General features: G+C 39.4%; 3 protein-coding genes across 4 annotated transcripts; 1 reads left to right on the top strand and 2 right to left on the bottom strand.

Annotated features, from left to right (window-relative positions):
- The first annotated feature begins 1,008 nt into the window (after nucleotides 1–1,008).
- Nucleotides 1,009–6,649, top strand: LOC141822301 (E3 ubiquitin-protein ligase RGLG2-like). Of its 2 annotated transcripts, none has more exons than XM_074709755.1 (12): nucleotides 1,009–1,096; nucleotides 2,012–2,232; nucleotides 2,934–3,018; nucleotides 3,543–3,683; nucleotides 3,853–3,966; nucleotides 4,056–4,153; nucleotides 4,343–4,422; nucleotides 4,520–4,625; nucleotides 4,702–4,829; nucleotides 4,921–5,101; nucleotides 6,177–6,233; nucleotides 6,309–6,649. In XM_074709755.1, exons 2-12 carry the CDS (start codon nucleotides 2,053–2,055, stop codon nucleotides 6,387–6,389), a joined length of 1,251 nt encoding a protein of 416 aa, XP_074565856.1. In that variant the 5' UTR covers nucleotides 1,009–1,096; nucleotides 2,012–2,052; the 3' UTR covers nucleotides 6,390–6,649. The 2 variants fall into 2 exon arrangements, with proteins under 2 accessions (XP_074565856.1, XP_074565848.1); XM_074709747.1 differs by having other exon boundaries at nucleotides 1,045–1,150.
- A 2,736-nt stretch (nucleotides 6,650–9,385) lies between these two features.
- LOC141836384 (fasciclin-like arabinogalactan protein 2) lies at nucleotides 9,386–11,038 on the bottom strand. The gene has a single exon (XM_074723867.1). It carries the CDS (start codon nucleotides 10,875–10,877, stop codon nucleotides 9,606–9,608), a length of 1,272 nt encoding a protein of 423 aa, XP_074579968.1. The 5' UTR covers nucleotides 10,878–11,038; the 3' UTR covers nucleotides 9,386–9,605.
- Nucleotides 11,039–17,141: 6,103 nt separating this feature from the next.
- LOC141844791 (uncharacterized) lies at nucleotides 17,142–18,751 on the bottom strand. The gene is made up of 2 exons (XM_074732791.1): nucleotides 17,472–18,751; nucleotides 17,142–17,294 (listed from the first exon to the last, which is right to left on the bottom strand). Exon 1 carries the CDS (start codon nucleotides 18,715–18,717, stop codon nucleotides 17,542–17,544), a length of 1,176 nt encoding a protein of 391 aa, XP_074588892.1. The 5' UTR covers nucleotides 18,718–18,751; the 3' UTR covers nucleotides 17,142–17,294; nucleotides 17,472–17,541.
- Between the last annotated feature and the right edge of the window lie 896 nt (nucleotides 18,752–19,647).

Raw genomic sequence — 19,647 nt, 5'->3', positions numbered from 1 at the left:
CAGTGGGAAACTTCCGTGGGACCGGACCGGCGGACATCTTGACCGCCGTATGCGCTTCTTGATTTACCCGGGTGGTCAGTGGGAAACTTCCGTGGGACCGGACCGTCCACCCCTAGGGATTCCGTGGGACCGGACCGTCCACCCCTAGGGATTCCGTGGGACCGGACCGTCATAAATGAAAGTGATCAACTGCAACTTTTCGATTTATCTTCTCATATCGTGATCGATTGTATTAGACCGTTGGGATAACAAATTCTACATTTATGTTCAAATAAGTGATGATATAATCAGCTGGAATCGATGATCGTGGGACCGATCGTGTTAGACCATTGGGATGACAGATTTATGTTCAAATAAGTGAAAGTGATATAGTCGATTGATTGAAAATGCAACAATAGAAAAACAAATAAAGTTAAAGAAAATTGAGGTTTAAAAGAAAGATCAAGAGAGGTCCAAATCAAAGGTTGATGAAGTTTTCATTGTAAAAGGTTTTATTATAAAAAGTTTATACTAAAGATCAATTAAAGACACAGCGTAATTAATAAATTATATATTTTAAATCAGAATGTAAAAAATTTTAACGATTCATATATATATTTTTTCCACCTTAACTCATTCCATCCCAAAATAATGATCAAAATTTATCTTCCTCTTATTTATCCTCTTTCTTTCGTGGTCTCCTTCTAAACAAAGCGTTACAGTTGCAGTCGTCGCAGACTAAATCAAGACCTAGTATCTGAAAGAACAATTCACCTTCTCCGTGTCGCCCGAAACCGATAAAGAGTTCAGAATCCATGGAAAGATTATTGCGTTGACTTGACCTCGAAGTATCTGCTGAAGGAACCCCAGAATAATAAACCTGGAAAGATACCCAAGTCTCAGGCTTGGTGGATGGATGCTGGTGGATAATTTATTCCACGTTTGTGTATGTTTCTTGTGTTTGTTACGTGGAGCTCTTTAGTTTCGTAGCAAATTAAGTTTGGTGGTTGCTTCTTCCTCGTTATTTCCTATCTCATTGAGCTCCTATCACGCGCAAACACCTTGGCGGTGAAGGAAGTGCGCCCATTTAGGGTCTGTAAGCGTTCTTCAGCACAAGGTGAGTAGCAAAAACTGCGGCTTGCTGCTCGCTTTAGCTGCTGATTGTGTTTTTGTGAGTTCCAAATCTTGTTGAATTTGATGGATTGCCTTTTGTTTTCCCTCCTTTTAAAGGTTTTATAGTAGTTGTCAGCCTTGAGTCGGCTTAGGGTTCTCTTAAAGTTTGATTCTTGCAGCGAATGGGGTTGTGAGTTCCATTATTCTTGGATGCTGTAGCTGTCATTTTTGTTCCTTGCTCGGTGATGGTGATGCTCTTAGGTCATGCTAGGATTGTCTTTGTCTGGATTGTCCGATTAGCTTAAGGCACAAACATAATTGCTTTCAGTCTCAATTACAATTTCTTGGGTTGCAGGGATTTTGCTGATTTCTTCTCTCAATTTATTGCCTCGTGTTAACTACTTAAATTTTTGGTGGGAATTAAATATCTGTTTGTTTGGAGAAACTCTTTACGTCAAAATTTGAATATCCTGCTGCAGTAGTAGTGTTTGTTTGTTTGTTTGTTTGACTAGCTATTGACATGGACTGGATGCTTTGCCTTTTCACTTTCATATGTGAATTGGGACTGAGGCTTTTGAGTGTTTTTTTATCTTCTTTTTTTGCTAGAAGCTTTTCCTGAAGAAAGGTTGGCTTATCCATCAATTTCTTTCGGATCAAGCACACCTTTTTTCAGGGGAAAAGAATCAAATACCCCTTAAGCATAGTGCTTAAATAGGTCGCTATGAGGATATTCTTTCTGCTATAAGGTTTTATACTGCACTATTAATTTTCCTGAATAAAACTTTTAATATTTTGGTTTTTCCTGCTTCCTTACAGAGAACAAAAGGCCTTCTCTCTCCCTATATTTAGAAAAATTCATATATTGTAAAAGAATTTGGTTCCTAGTTGCTTAAATCTTTTTTTTTTTTTTTCTGCTCAGCTTAGAACTTCTTCTAGGGAAGAGCCTAGCTGTCTGTGAGAATGGGAGGGGGAGAGTCTAAACAATACGGTTCTCATCACTTCCCATATGATTCTGGGAACTCTTCAGGTTACTCGCCAAGGTACTCCACTATGTCTACAAGCAATGCACAGGCTGAAGCAACAAACAGGGTGCAAAAGAGGTATTCAAGAATCAATGATGATTACCAGACACTCAATCAGGTATATTTTAGTGAAAACAGAAATTGCTAACCTTTTCCAGTTATTCTATTCTAAATTGGTGTCGTCCTGTGTCTCTTTAAGTGGTGACGAGTAATCCTTTGAATTGAATATCCCATATCTCGTGGTGCTATGATTGTTTTTAGATGCCTTTTTCTATTGGGCTCAAGAAATCTACTACTTTCATGAGTGGTGGTAGTTGTATGCTCGCTAGAAATTAATAAACCGCTTGCTTATGAAAGGAATGAGATTATCTAAAAACAATTATTGTTCATTCACTATCTGCAGATTTAGCATTCTCTTGTTACTTTAATTCATAGCTATTGAACAATCATAATATATGGATTGTATTGTAGGGAGGTAACAAGATGATTCCTCTTTTATAGAGGTGATAACATGAGTCATCTTGTATCGAGGTAATAATATGATGATAATGATGGTAAATAACTTGAACAAAAAATATATAGATGGTATTGTATCATGGCAAAATAGGAAAATATTGGAATTAGATTGAAAAATAATCATATCTTACTCATTTTAAGATTGAAAAATATTGGAAAATAACTTGAGAAACAATATATCCTAATTTAAGAACAGTATAGAATTTCTTGGTGTATAATAACTTTGGTTCTGCTATTTTACTCATTTTATTGAATGCCCATGTTATATTTTCCTACAAGTCTAAACAATGAATGTTTTTCTAGGTCACTGATGCCCTTGCAGAAGCAGGCCTTGAATCTTCAAATTTGATTGTGGGAATTGACTTTACAAAGAGCAATGAGTGGACAGGTTCTGACTTACAAGCCCATATTTTTCCCTTCGAAATCTTTTTTTTTTATCGATGAACGTTAGCTGCTTCCTACTTCTGTATTGCTTATAAAATAGATGAAATTTTCCAACAAACATATAGAAAGGTTCAATCATCAACTTAAATTTTGTTGAGTTATTTAACGAATGTTGATTATAGAATGTAGTCTACATGAGATTATAAAATTCTAAAGTCTCCTACTTGAATACTGCTGCATTATCCTGATATACTTGAAAATTTTTTGAGGCTTTCTTGCATTAACATATAAAACTCTATTTTAGGATATTCATGAGCTGTGCTTTCATGTTAAAAAGGTCAAGGTTGTTTGCCTCTTATGTATCATGAATTTTTAAGATACCTTGTGTTGATAATGCATGTTAGTATAAAACTTGCCAATTTTCAAGCCTCCATATTTCCTCTTTTCATGTTCTTATGTTTTTCTTAAGAAAGCGTATCTTACTAAGTATTTTAAGATTCAGATTAACAGTCTGGTGAATGTTGTTAGGTAAAGTTTCTTTCAATCGCCGGTGTTTGCATGACATTGGGAGTGGCCCAAATCCCTACCAGCAAGCAATATCTATTATTGGAAGGACACTCTCTGCTTTTGATGAAGATAATCTGATTCCTTGCTATGGATTTGGTGACGGTTAGTATAATTCTTTGTAAAGGAATTGATTTATTGTCATTCTGTAGATTAACATAGTATTTGCAATTGTAATCTGTCATACTTTGTGTCAAAACTTTGAAAGCAATCCAGATACTTCACTATCTGGAAAATTTTTAGATGCTAATACATGTTCTTTTTCATCGCGCAGCATCTACTCATGATCAGGAAATATTCAGCTTTTTTCCAGATAACCGACCATGTGAAGGATTTGAAGAAGCACTGGAGCGGTACAAGGAGCTGGTGCCAAATCTCCGCCTAGCTGGTTTGTAGTTGTATCGTGCTTCTTTTTCTTTGAAGTTGATATCAGTTCTATATTGTCTGTGTTGACTAGTGTGTTCAATTTTCATTCAGGACCAACATCCTTCGCGCCAATTATTGAAACAGCCATAGGCATTGTTGACAACTCTGGTGGGCAGTACCATGTTCTACTCATTATTGCTGATGGACAGGTCAGCTAATGGTTTTGCAGCGTCGTATCATCCCATAGTCTTGTCTACCTTCAGACTTCATGTTCTTGTCCTAATATTTTCTTTCAAGTTGGTTGTGATGAGTTCGTTCACATATTTGGCTGTGGTTGATACTGAGTTCAAGTTATTTTTAGTAACACACTCTCAATTTTGTTTTATTTTTTTACACAGGTAACAAGAAGTGTTAACACACAATATGGGCAATTGAGTCCACAAGAGAGAGATACTATAAATGCAATAGTTAAAGCTAGGTAAGAGTTCTGCCAACATTCCACAATGCTCACGATGCTTCATCTTGTCGTTTTTTAAAAAATAAAACTATTCTGACTATGTTTTTGTCACTTCTAGTGATTTTCCATTGTCAATAGTTCTGGTTGGAGTCGGTGATGGCCCATGGGATATGATGCATGAGTTTGATGACAATATACCTTCCCGGGCATTTGATAATTTCCAGGTTGCAAGATGCACCTAAAGATGTTTCTTATATCTTTCTGCATGTATATTGACTAATTTTGTTGTTTCCTATTCAGTTTGTGAATTTTACGGAGATAATGTCTAGAAACATTCCTGCAAGTCGAAAGGAGACCGAATTCGCACTTGCAGCACTGATGGAGATCCCTTCACAGTATAAGGCAACAATAGACCTTCAACTTTTGGGGTACGCAATCATATTCCTCAATTCTTATTAATATTCAATAGAAATATGAAAATTGTGGCTCATTTTTATTTGTATGCTATGTTTTTTTCAGTCGACGAAGAGGGATACCTGAAAGGGTTTGTCTACCTCCACCAACTAGGAACCGTTATTCAAGATCAAGCAGTTTCGAGCAAGGACCTGCATTCACCAGAAATAGCAGCTTTGAGCAAGGACCTGGAATCACTAGAAGTCCACAACCTATCTCGTCTGAAAGACTTATAGAGGAGAAGCTGGTATGAATGGCTCTAATTCTCTGAATTTGTTTGCATTTCATTAAATGCTTAGCCGCGATGAAGATGCCACAACAAACAAAATAAAGAGCAAAATAGAATCTTATTGAAATATGCCATTTACTATTTTATGTCTCATCTAAGAACTACAGTACCTTTTCTCATAAACTTGTATATTTGTGAATTGATAACAATTACCTCTATCACCTAACCTTTGCTTTGGCCTAGGTCTTACCTATTCATAATTTTCATTACCGTAGATTTATCTACGATAGATAAAATGAAACATTTAATGAATACTCCATCTTTGATCAATGTTCTTTCTACTTACGATGTAGGGAAATTACTTCAATGCAACTCTAGATAATCCACAGCCAAATTTGCATATCTTGACACCCTCGTAAGCAGGTGCAGTCCTTTAGTGAAACTCTTGCCAATCCACAGCTAAATTTTCTTATATTGGTACTCTCATAAGGAGGCACAGTACCGATTGACTAGGCATCAGAGCATCAACAAAAAATATTTGTTTTGTCAAATTTCGCTTGCATTTTATTGGCACGTTACTTGCCTGGGACCTATATCGCAATCGAAAAGTAAAAGATATAAATTCTACATAGGTTTCATGTGTGAATAGTGGCCACATAGGTTACAACAAAGCCTTTGAATTATTTATATCTAGAATTCAAATAGATTTTCAATCTTTTTTGCTGTCAATAATACAGAGTCAGATTCAAATGGGGATGTTATATCGTGTGAATAATGAAAAGCAGGGAAGTATCTGGGAAACGAGCACATAATTTTAGCCTTGTGAGCCAAAATTCCATCAAATGTTGTCTTTATCAGAAGGAATAAAAAACTAAACTCATGAATTATTCTGTCTTTATTCTTTTATTGGCTCAAAAAGGGCTGCAGATCGAACCATTAGGTACAGAAATTTTAGTAAGATCGAAATGGGACTGAACCCTGGGTAACTGGCAAATGTGTCACTACCTCCACCGGAAAGCCAGTTTGTATTAGCTTGTGTTTGTTGATTTTGTACAAATGCTAATTTTCATCCTATGGAATTGTTTGTTTACAGACCTGTCCAGTTTGTCTTTGGAAACAAAAGGATCTTGCTTTTGGATGTGGCCATCAGGTAATCGAATACCACCCGTAGCTATTTGATCAATTGATCGGTTAGATGACAAGTAATCATAATCTTCTTCTACAGACATGTTACGACTGTGGGAAAGAGTTGCCGCGTTGCCCTTTATGCCAAGCTAATATTACAACTAGGATAAAGCTCTACTAATCCCTGAACGAGAATGCATTGCACTCGTAAAGATCTTGTAGGTCTCTTGTTGCATTTCTGAATCTGTCTACGTGGATCACTTGTGAATGTTTAAATAAGGATACTGCTATTGTAGTACTCTTTTTGTAATGTAACATTGCTGATTGTTGCTTTATATTTAGTCTCATTCATAGAGCATCAGTGGCTACGCCATTAGTGAATTTGTTTACAGATCTGAATCTAAATATTTCGATAAGGGTATTGCTATTGTCTTCTTGTAATGTAACATTGCTGACTGATGCTTTATATTTTTCTTGTGAATTTTGTTGGAGTTGTATATTTAGTCTCATTCGTAGAGGATTAGATCAAGTTTTACATCAAAAGGTGAAATCGTTAACTTGACAGCTCCTTCAAGATGGTCGAGAGCTTCGTCTAGCAACAGTAATATATGTAGAGATGAAGCAACTAACAAGGCATTTGTACTCGTTGAAAATCAATCTCAGACCAACATCCCTACTGGAACCATCTACGGCAATCATGAAGGCGGATTCATCTCTTTAAGAGGATTGGATACTGTAGACTTGATCTGTTGAGATTCGCTTCTGGATACATCATCCCACCAAGGTCGAGTGAAGTCTTCTGAAGAGAGAATTGTGAAACTGGGAGAACCTGCAAACACAGCGATCGTGAGAAGGAAGGTCAGGGGTATTCTGACGCGATCCACTCCGATGCTTAAGTCAGTGCTTGCGAGAGAAGGAAAGAAAATAGAGGAGAAGGGAGTAGCGAGTGTGTGTTGGCAATTTGGCATACCTGAGCATCAAAGAAGAAGAATACCTATATACATGAGGAGAAGGTCACGTCTCATCTAATTAAGGAAGATGTCCCATCACTGGTTATGATCTGGTCAGAGGGAATGAAATGATCAGTATGACAGTCCCATCGTTGACTTATGATTGTAGTGTCATTTCGCACGTGGATGTCAGAACGACAATCATAATTAAGGGATGTGGGGGTTGTCAGAGGGAATGATGGAAAGAATAATATTTAATGAAGCAGGGCACCGAGGGGTGAACTTCGTACGGGTCAAGTCTGAGTCGAGACGGTGGAATCTGACGAGCGGAGAGGAGTCGGCTTGGAGCTAGGAGTAGGCCTGAGGAGTCTGCTGAGGACTCGGTCTCGGTCTCAACAGTCAGAGTCAGCATTCTTGGGGATTCGACTCGGTTCGGGGAGCTTGTCTCCTTGAGGATTCGGCTCGATCTTAAGATCGAGCCGGTAGGGGATCCGGATCAAGTTCGGAGGCCGATCTTTGTCGGGATTCGGCTCGAGATTAGGAGTCCACGTTTCGGAGGGCTCGGATTCGGATCGTGAGGGGATTCGACTCGGTTAACTCAACTCGAGTGTTTGAGGGGATTCGGTTCAAGTCCGCTAATATGAGGCACCCAAGGGTTGGGGCCATAGCTAGGGGATCGAGTCAGGTTAGCCACCAAGTCAACTGCCAACGATTGACCCGAAAGCCGAGTCCGATAGGGCGACGAGTCTTAAGTCTCTTTTCGGTCCAACTGATATCCGACACGCTGCAACTTGATTTGATTCCCGGAGCTTGCTCTTCTTACAACCATAACAATCCACGTAACAAAGTTCTTTTGTGTAGCGATGGACTAGCAATTGCATTCTCTCAGTGAAATCTGTCCATTCTTTCTGCATGGAAGGTGGACCTCTGTAATGTTGGAGGCCAGTGGAAATCAGTAAGTGACACTAAGGGGGCGTTTGGTTTGGAAAATATTTTCCATTTTCTGTTTTCCATTTTCTATTTCTAGTTTTCTATTTTCTGATCCAGTTTCAGAAAACAGAAAATACGTTTGGTATGATATGCTGTTTTCTATTTTCTGGAAAAGAAAACTGGAAAATGCGTTTGGTTTGTTAATATGAAAAATTATAAATAAAATAATTAAAAACAAAAAATGACTTTACGCTAAGACTATTTTTTTAAAACCATAGAAAATTTACTTCTTAATCTAGAATGGTGCACAAACGAACGCACAAAATGTGTTTTTTTAAAAAAAATACGACATTAATCTACTAGAAATTAGATTTAAGATCATATATATTTTTCTTAATCCAGAATTACAAAATAAGTTTACAAAAAAAAACAAAACTAAAGATGGTTTTAATTTTTTCTATCGCAGGCGGCTAGGAGTGCACGGAGTAGCTCCTCGAGGCATCCGATCGGCAGATGCCGCGTCGGAGGAGGAAGAGGAGAGGGGAGGAGTACACGGTGGGGAGGAGGAAGAGGAGAGGAGGAGCGTGCGGCGGGAGAGGAAGAGGAGCGCACAGCAGGGGAGAGGAGGAAGAGGAGAGGAGAAGCAGAGGAGGAGCCGCGCCGGAGGAGGAGCGCACAGCAGCGAGAGTACCGCACGGCTACGAGCACGCGGCAGGTGCGACGGGAGAGGAAGAGGAGGACTCGCGCCGGAGGAGGAGCGCACAGCGGGGAGGAGGAAGAGGACGCAGAGCAGCGGCGGGAGAAAGTCCGCGATTTTGGGGGAAAATACCGCATTTTCTATTTTCTACCGCCTTTTCCCATTCTCTACCTGGATGGAAAACGATGTTTCATCGTTTTCCAGTTTCTTAGAAAACAAATTTTCATTTTCCAGAAAATGAAATTGAAAACACAAACCAAACACTTATTTCTAGAAAACTGAAAAATGAAAATGAGAAAAGGCGCTGGAAAACACAAACCAAACGCAGCCTAACATTTTCATCTGTTGTATATTCCTCACCACGTTTGGAAGTTAGTGCAATCAGTAAATGGACATGTCTGTTCTTCCCCAAACACACCATGTGCATGAAAGTGAATTTTTCTTCTCCTTTTTTCCACTCAGATCCAACACTGTAGTACAAATGGTTTTAATGTATATCAAAGTAAAAGATAGGAGAGAATCTAAAAGTGAAAACTCGAATTATAAAGTAATCATCGCCATTTCACTCAAAATCACACACCTTCGATTTACACAAGAACCAAAAAAAAAAGACATAACGTAGCATTACATATCCATCTGAGGAACTAGAAACGGTACAATAATCTCTTGAATCATTCTTCCCCACTCGGTGGCTCAGAGCATGCAATCGCGGCACCACGAACAGTAAAATTACAGGAAGAAAATTTTATGGCAGAGACGGAAATAAATAAGAAGAATACAAAAGGGAAGGGAAAAAAACCTCTTAATTGATTAATTATGATTATGCAAGGACCACTGCGGTCGCTGCTGAGGCGGCGAGCATCGTCCAGGCTGCGGCGATGGTTCGGAGTGCAGCGTTGTCCGCCGCCGTCTCGTCGTCGGAGGGCGCCTCCTCTGGGCCGGCAGGGGTGGTTGGTGCGGGGGCGCCGGGCGCCGCGGCGGTGGCCTTGGCCTTGTGCTTGGCTGCAGCAGCTTTTTTCTTTTTGGGCGGGGCGGCAGGCGCCGGTGCGGGCGCGTCGGCGATCACCTTTTCCGGGACCTTGAAGAGCTCCCGTGGCTCCAGGACCTTGTCGATGGAGTAGACGGCGTCGGGGTCCTGGTCGATGAGGGTGGAGGTGATGGCGGCGGTGACGATATGGGTCTTGATGGTGATGGCGTCGCCGTCGCTCTTCACCGTGTACTTGTAGGTCTTGTCGTGGGCGTCGCTGGCGAGGGTGGAGAAAGGGCCGTTGTTGGTCTTCAGGAGCTGGGGCGAGTAGTAGACGGGCACGGCGTGGTAGAGGATAAGGCTGGACTTGCCGGCGGCGGTGAGATTCCTGTACTTGGGAGAGAAGGCGGAGACGGCGTCGTCGTCAGGGCAGAAGACGGTGAGGCCGCTGTCGAGGTTGGACTGGAAGGACTTGAGGACGTCGGGAGTGGCGAGGAGAAGGTCGGCGAAGGCCTTGCAGCCCTTGTTGGCCATGAGAGCGGTAAGATTCACCGGGCCCGGCGCGGCGACAGGGGCCTCCGCTTCCGGCGATGACAGGATGGTGCTGATCTGGAGGATGGAGATGTTGTAGGGGATCTCCTTCACGGACTTAACGAAAGTAGCGGGCGAGGCGCCGCCGGAGTCCCGGGCGACGAAGGTGACCTTCCCGCGGCTGTGCTCAGTGATGTTGATGTATCCGGCAGTGCCGATGGCGTGGCCGGAGGACTGGAAGACAGAGGAGGAGGTGGTCTTGCCGCCGGTGAGCTGGTGGAGCTTCTTGGCGCCGTAGTAGTCGGTGAGGACGTGGAGGGCGAGGACATTCCGGAGGGTGGGGAGGGAAAGATGCTTAGCGAGGAGGTCGGCCATGCCAGAGTTATCGACGACGAGCAAGGTGATGGTGAGGCGGCGGTTGATCTCGCTGGCCAGGTGGGTGGCCGACAGGTAGTGGTTGAAGGTGGAGAACTCCGGATGCTGAGCCAAGATCTTGGTGATGTTGTGAGCGCGCGCCGCGGGGAGCAGGGAGGAGGCGGCGGCGGCCACCAGCACCACCAAGGAAGCGGCGAGGACAGGGGAAAATCGCCGCATTGCAAACGCTGGCGGTGGTGGCGAAGCCTGACAGCCAAATTAACCAGTGCAGTGCACTGCCCGCGGTATACAGCCTAATAAGAAGAATCAGGCCAGGTCCGTGGACAGCGCAAGTGCCCCTGCAATCGCAGGAAATTTCCCAGGCCTGCCACTTCGATCAGTTTGGTACCTTTTATATGGCAATGTCCATCAATCACGCCTGGCTCACCAAATCAACAAAGCTCACTGCTTTGGATTAGCGAGAAGCAGGAGAATCTAAGCACGTAAAATATGTTAAAAGAACAGGAAGCAGGAACACCGACCGACGCGGCATGCAGTGTGGCATGCGGCGGTGCATGGGCTGGCAGAGGATCGGAGGACATGTGTAGCGATGTGGACGTAAACGCATTAACTTTACGGAGCAAGTTGGAGGACAAGTCAAGAGGAAGACAAGGGGGACTGGAGAAAGTTGGAGGAAGCATGTGATTGCTGACATGATGCGGACGAGAAGAGAGAGAGAGATAGGGTGTTAGATTTTCATCTACTTTGTCGGTGAGTTACAGAAGAGAGAGAGAGAGAGAGAGAGAGAGAGAGAGGGGTGGTGGCGACAGGCGAGGCTCCGGCGCCGCGGCGGCGGAGGAAGGCCAACTGCTCCCACCGACACAGATGGTTCTGGGCCCACAGCAGAAGTGGGGCCCGGGTTTTACTCAACCCAGACGCAAGGTAACGCTTCTGCTTTCCACCGGAGCGCCAGTGCATGATGAGATCACAAGAGTTTTTTGTTTTTTCTTTTCTCTGCATTGTTGTTCTTTACCCAGATTCCAGAACTCACTCGCAAGCCATCTAGGGATTTATTTTTCTTAAAGAATTTGTATTTTGTTTATAAGGAAGAAATGAAAAGGAATGATAGATGTTACAAGTGTTATGACTCGCCCTGCAAGATCAGTCACAGGGACATATTAGATAGAAAGGTAATGTATCTGAACGTGTTGGATAGAAAGAGGGAGACTTAACCGTTACGGTTGATTTGATTGGTTGATTTAATTCTATCCGTTCTGATTCACTTATCACATACGGGATTCCTATTTGGCCACTCGCCCATTTACTCGACCACTAGACACATGTCTCAGTCACATTGCATCACAGTAAAATATCTCAGTTAGTCACATTGCCATCGTCAAAAATTATATGACATGACAATTTAATGATGCCCAATTATTATGATAGTAAGAGGATTTTACACACCCTGACTAGATATCTCCTCTGACAAAATCTATTGCACAATATTCTTCTTAATTAACGAAAAAAAATCGTCTCCTCTAACAAAATCTCACTGCGTAGATTCTCCTTCAATGACTGACTTGAGCATCAAAGTGGTCGAGTCAGGGATACTCCTGGTCTTCTTTCTCACTGTGTTGGTACTTGCAAGTCCCGGAGCTCATCTTCTTCTACCTTAGTACTGCGTGGTTGATGACGGATATACGAGGGGATCTCAATAGGAACAATAGAGTACTAAAAACAAACAATGATAATAATGAACAATCTTAATTAGGATTTTTCTCAAAATTAATATTTATTTAGGGGCTATGTATCGCTTAGAAGTCCATTTTCAAAATATTCAAATATTCATCTTTATTAATATTTAAATTTGATCATCTTAATTATATCTCTACGTGCTCTAAGATTGCACCACACCACTCTGGGAGACTCTATTTGATGATTTAACTTAAAAAGAAAAGAAGAGAAAAAAATTCTAAGTAAAATGTGATGTTGTTTTATTATTGCACCACATCCTACTATTCCACTAGACTCTGTTGCTCTACTATTCTGTAAAAGGTGGAATCCGTCACCTTAACGGCCTCACATGGTCGGTCCCATGATCATCTGTGATGTTGCTCTACTATTCTGTAAAAAGTGGAATCCGTCACCTTAACGGCCTCACATGGTCGGCCCTATGATCATCTGTGAGACGGTAAATCGAGAAACTGCAGTTGGTCACAACGCAGAAGGGTGTTGCCTGACTTCGTCAGGATTCGAACTCTTACCCTCTTCTGCAACTCTGCTGCGTTGTAACCAACTCAGCTATGCCTTGGGGACTCTGTTGCTCTACTATTACACCATACCTTGGGAATTAAACTTAATTTATTTGTTAATGTGATGTTGTTTTTGTTATTTCACAAGAAATAAACTATGTTTATCAACATCATGAGTGATTTTCAAATGTACACGTGTACATATATATTTTTTTCACATTTTTTTTGATTTATCAGTTTGTTATTATTATTTAATATTATCAACTTATAAATTTATGTAAATTTCATACGTTTAATTTGCATGATAAATGAGTAAAAAAAAATCAAATATAAAATTTATGATTTTATCTCTTTATACTTATCTTGCCATCCAAACTTAATGATTTTATCTCGTTGTACTAGTTTTACCATCTAAAATTAACAAAAAAATTAACTTTTATTAGAAGTATAAAGTTCTTCCCGTTTGTTCCATCAATATGTTATTATTTTTTTAAAAAAATTATCAGATATTCGACATTGTCATTTTGTTTGGATGAAATGAGAGAATGTTCATTAATGGAAAGAGAAAAGAGAAGAAAAAAAGATAAAAGGAGAAGAAGTAAAACATTTATGTTCTTTTTATTTAGGAGGGAAGGTTACCTTGTTTGAGAGGAAAAGAAAAAATAAATATTAAATATATAAAATTATAAAAATACTCTTACTTTCATTAATTTTCATAAGCAATGGTGGTAAAAGCTAGGATATTGAAGGTAGTAAAAAAGGACAATGCATTTTCTTAGTGTAACAAAGGAAAAAAAAAAACTAAGTGCAATAACATACTTGGGCAAATATGCAAAATCTCAAGAAAAAATTAATATGCTTTTTGGATAAATCTTTATCCCTATCTTAGGAGGAGGAGGAGAAGAAAATTAAAATTATTTGTCTTTGTCTTCTTGAATCCTACTCTCAAATAGATATGCGGGGAGAATCGACGCCAATGTTATGGAGTACAAATAGTTGGACATTGAACAGAGATGACACATGTTATGTGAATTAATTTGAGAATTAATATTTTAAAATAGAGATAAAATTTAAATAAATTATTTTTGAATTCTCTTTCTCTTTCTTTACACTCAAAATTCAAGTATAAAAAATTATATCGATTCATAAACATGCAAAATAAAATTTATCATTCTCTTCCTTTTCTTTCCTTGACTCATTCATCCCAAATAAAAATCAAAATTCTGCTTTTTCTAATTTATCCTTCTCTCACCTCCTTCCAAACACAAGCTGAGTGCCCCCATGTTACTCGGCCCGCGCCCACTCCTAATCAAACTCCTCCGATTTCCCTTTTTGTTATGTTGTTCGATTTAGGAAGGCAGAAAGGAAAAATAAAAACACAGTCAAATAACCCACTTTTCTACACAGTGAAATAAATATGGAAGTACCTTTTGTAAAATAATGTGTAAAAAACTCAGTTTAAAATTTATATAAAGAACACTTTATATAATTTTTTTATAAATTGAATCAAAATCATTTAAATTTGGTCAAAATCATTTAAAAATAATTAAAATAATCTAAAATTATTATAGCAATCATTAATGACCGTAGCAGCGAATTAATGATTGCTATAATTATTATATCAGTCATTTTAAATGATTTTGACTTTTAAAATAATTTTGATAAGATGAAATAATATTAATCTAATTGATAAAGACTTTTTAAATAAAAGTGGACTATATTTAATATTGTTGATCAAATTACATTTAAAAAATAATTTAATTTTATACATTATAGTAACCTTAAGGGTAAGCTACTCTTTTCTTAATTTGTTCTCTTTTCTTTTTCTTTTTCTTTTAGATTTTCTCCACTAATTAGTATATCAAAAGAATTTCAAACTGCCTGTTATCAAAAGAATTTCAAACTGCCTTACGGGGTGTAGTGCATTAGTAAAGCATTTAGAAAAATAAACAAGAGAATCAAATATCAATAGAAATATATCCGAAATTAATTAGATGAAGCCTAGACATTTGAATTATTAAAAAAAAAACTTCAAACCCTCTTCTCCTTATGTAAGAATGCCTCATAGGTAACCAGAGGATAAAGAAAAAAGGATAAAGAAAAGAAGAGAAGGGGAAAACACAAGGAGATGCTGCATATGCATAGATGTGAGGAGAGAGAATCTTTTCTTAGCAATGTGTCTAATTTTTTACTGACGGATTACTTGAAGAAGAAGAAGAAGCATGGATGGCCCATTGAGAAACTGGTGGCCACACAGTGCCAAACATTTAATTTCCAAAGGATACGAATCATTCATGCTCTTTCATGGCTTTGCCGAGCCAGATCTGGACAAGAAACAATGGCTCACTGGAGGGGAGGGTCCCCAGCAATTGGGCTTCAGGATTTGTTCTGGTGTTTTGTTTAGAGAATTCAGTTAATTAGGTAGCTGTTCATTCTCTAACTTCCTGCATACACGTGTTTGTGCCTTGTCACATGAGAAAGGCCATTTGTTAGCATTGTCCATGCAAAGTTTGACACTTATGTTCTCGCCAAAAAGCTTAATATTTCACACCAGAGACAGCAATGGCTGGATCTTCACTAGGTGATTGATTGCACAAGAATGGGGAAGTAGGCTCTTGAAGAAATATTGTTTTTTTTGTGACCTATACTAAAACTTAAGTATCAAAACTATCTTTAGGTCCACTATGTGGCAAACACTATACTTTGCATGATCAAGCATCAAAATGAATCCTAAGCCCGCTAGCACTAATATGATGTTATAAAAGGTATACAATTTTTAAGAGGTATAAAAATATCAATTATATGATTCTCACGGATGTGGTTCAGTAGTAAAACACTTGGGAAAACAAATAAGAGAATCACAATTTGAATCCCAATAAAGATGAATATTTTGAAGGTCGACTATTAAATGTGTACAAGTTGTGGTTCGAATTTATCTAGTAGACGAACCAAGGAAGAAGACTGTCTATCTCCGAGACTAATTGGGCGAAGCCTGAACACTAAATTATCAAAACATAGTGATGTTAATCGAATGAAATAATGAAGTGATGTTAGTTGGTTGAACTAAGTGATATTTATGATCAAATTGTAATTTTCATCTACACTTAAAGTTCTTTTATTGGTCTTTTTCTCCAGGTTTTCCTCACCTACCCCGTTGCGCTTGAGAATCCCACTAACTCTTATTGGCCTTCTCCATCTAGTAAGGTCCTTTGGGACTAGTTAGACTTTTGCATCTACTAAAGTGTATTGAACCTCATTGTCTACCACAATTTCAGTTGAATTTCTCCATTTGTTAATGTGTGTTAGACTTTTTCCTTCATCAACGTTTATTGGATTTTTTTTTTTTTTTGTCGGCCTAGTATTCGATTAATCTTGACATACTTGACTCAACGCCTATTGAGTCATTATTACTCTTGCAGTTATCTCTTAAATTCTCTACATTTGCATACTTGACAAACACATTAATGAACACAACATAGGCCTAATTTAAACCTCCTTTATCAATTATATCAAAACATTCTAAATCTTACTCAACTACATAAGACATGATTGTATCAACAATATAGAACAGTAGAGCAAAACAAGTTGGTCGATTTAGACAAGTCAGATGGGTCAGTTGGATGAATTGATTCAATCAGGCCAGATGTGTTGATCAAGTCGATCAACTCGAATGAGTCAATCGTATCAGACATATCTATTAGGCCAATTGAAGTAGATCATGCAAGTGACGCGAGCCATAAAATTATTTATGTAAAGTTATATTTTGCATCTAAAGATATTCCTTATATAATCTCAATTAGAGTGTGGCACCACTAGGCAACTCTCATATTGAGTGTGTGCTCATTCAAGGCCTATAAAAGAGGAACTAAAGCCATCTAGAGGCCATCTTGTAGTTTGTTAATAAATTAGTCTTAACTTTTCTCGACTTTGAACATCTCTATGAAACATACTTTGACCCTTCCTCTACCAAACTCTCACTATCACAACTAATAATCCAACAAAACCTAACTTGGACAAAAGCTTGCTATTTAAGTCTAAGCAATACTAGTGCAGTCAATAGATTTCTCTCTCTCTTGTGCTTTCGACCATAACAGAAAGACACAAGCATTTGAGAAATCACATAGTTCAGATCTTTGTGAGGCATAGACTGCCAATTTCAACTGAAAAAAAAAAACTACACTGATGAATGACATACTAGACACCAAGAATGAACAGAAAGACAAGCTGCACTGCATGCAAATGTACTAAAAAATGCAATGTCAGGATTGTAACAAATAACAAAAGTTACAGTTCTTGAATCCTGAATACTCCAGGCAAGGCAATGCCGGCTCGTCACAGATAACAAAAATGGTTATTTTGCAGCAATGAGCAAACTCTGATGGAAGTCATTCTTCCTTGCATGAATCTTGATGCGTATGAAGAATAAAGATCATAACGATAAGAAGAGAACAAGTTGCACCAATAATATAATAAACACAGAAATAACACTAACCGAGAAATTTCCTAAGAAGAGAAGAAAACAGAGAAGATCTAACAAGGGAACGAACACTCTAACAAGATGGTATTAGTGAAGAAGCAGTACCTTTAATGTGGCATAGCTAGTTCCATTGGATCTCTTACGTGCTCCCTCTCCGCAACAAGATGGGAAGAACTCAAATTCCCCCAGACCTCCCCGAGCCAAACCCCAGTTCCATCCTCACCTGCAATATCATATGCTCATTCTCCAATTTCAACCTTTCATTCTCCAGCCTCAGTCTTTCAAGCTCCCTGTCCTTCTTGCTGCGAAATCTCTGCCACTTGAAGTGTCGCTTCTCCAGTTCCAGTGCTTCAGCCTCAATCTCTATTCTGTCCTCTTTGAGCATCAAAGCACGTCTCTTGAACCACTCCCTCTGCTCCCATGGTGATCTAGTTGTGTCATGAAGCACTGCATCAATCTCAAGCCGGAAATTCTCCACCTCCCACTTTCCCACTTCCTCGCTTCCTTCGTCATTGTCATCCTCTTTGTCTTCATCTTCACCCTCATCGTCGACGTTACCTCTACCATCCCTTATAGAAGTGACTTTGGGTACTTGGCTGACTTGCAAACCAACATCATGGCAACTTGGTATCCTCGGCCCATTGTGATAAGCGCACATCTCCTGGTAAAAGAGGTGCTTCGAGCTCAAGATCTTCCTCGCATCATCCTTGGCTTTCGGAGATAAACGGGGCATGGAATCCAAAAGGAGTGGATTCTCCACGACCTTGCAGGAAGTTCCCCATCCAAGGATCTCGTTCAGCCTCTTGAATCTCTTGTTGAGGTCATTGAACTTGTCCTCGCACTGCTGGGGAGAGACATAGCAGCCCTTCTCCAGCATCAGCTTCGAAACCGTCTTCCACTTGCCCTTTTTCTGTAAGGAGGCCCCGTGCTTCCTCCTCGCCGCCAACGAATCCACGGCGCCATCTTCGTGATCGCCGACGTACGCCACCACCGAGATGAGCAGCCGCACGACTTCGTCAGTCCATTTCATACGATGCCAAGGCGAGACCTTTTGGCCTCCGCCAGCCCGGGAGTCGGTCAGAGAGCGAGGTTCGTGGCCGTTTTCGTCGCTGGCGTGGAAATGGTCCTCGTCGTCGCTGTTGGCCACTCCGGCGGACGAAGGGGCAAAGAGAGAGGCCATCTGGCCGCCGTAGTCGAGTCCGGGATGGAGGTGGAGGTGGTGGTTGACGGAGTGGTCGAGATCGAAGATCCCAGCGACCGAGCAAGGGAGCAAGCCGCCGCCGAACATCGAATTGTTCATGACCTCTCTCTCTCTCTCTCTCTCTCTGTCAGAATTGCCGATAGCAATCATAAACGCATCGAAATCCCTAGGTTCGAATGATTTAAGAAACGGCAGGAAGAACTGGATGCAACCGCAACGTCACCCTGCTAAGGAAAGGGGGCTTTGTTTATTTTTTTATACAAATTACTATATCAAGCACTCAACGTTAAAAAGAAAAAAAAAATACTCAAAGCATCTAATTTTAATATTTAATAAAAAAAGGTAAATTTATTTTTAAAAAAATATTCTTCAACTTTTTTTTTTTGAAATTTAATTCTTAACATGAGAATGGAAATAGAATAGGATGAAGAACTTGGATGAGAAAGAATGTAATATTCATCTTTGTTATATTCTCTATTTTATAATCTCCATTGAGGAACATCCCTTGTTATGGTAATATAATTTTCTTTCGATAATAATCGTTGTTCATTATTATTATCTATCCATTTAACAATGATAGTTTCGGATCTTCTCTTTTCCGTAATAATTAATACCTATCGTTATTGATCATTTTTATTGTTCGTTATTTCTTTCTCTAAATAAGACATCATCAAATTGACGTCTTTCTTTATAGAATCTCAACATCTGCTATCCAATATCATTCGACCCCGAGTTTGATTCCCAAGCACCCCTAGCTTGGAGGTTCATTACTGAGTTATTTTCTAATTTCAAATCCGACTTTTGAGATTCCTTTCAATTTTCGAATATTTTTTAACTCTTCCATTCTATCTCCAAATATGTCATTTTTTTCAAATTCAATTTTTGTAATTGTAGATTATCATGGAATATTATAAAATTATAGAGCAATAATGACTAATGAGTTTGTAATGATTAGAAGTTAAGCAGTGGAACTATAAAATAATCTCTTTAAAGTTTTAATTTTTTACTATGATTTAATTTTTTTTCAGGAGTGAAAAATTATTAAAAAATTCTTTAAGAAGTAAGTGTTTTTTAGTAAAT

Source organism: Curcuma longa, chromosome 1 (assembly GCF_044706935.1).
Source record: "Curcuma longa cultivar G26 ecotype Majalengka, Jawa Barat chromosome 1, ITB_CL_G26_1.1, whole genome shotgun sequence".
Lineage (NCBI taxonomy): Eukaryota > Viridiplantae > Streptophyta > Magnoliopsida > Zingiberales > Zingiberaceae > Curcuma > Curcuma longa.
This window is presented reverse-complemented; position numbering and strand designations above follow the sequence as displayed.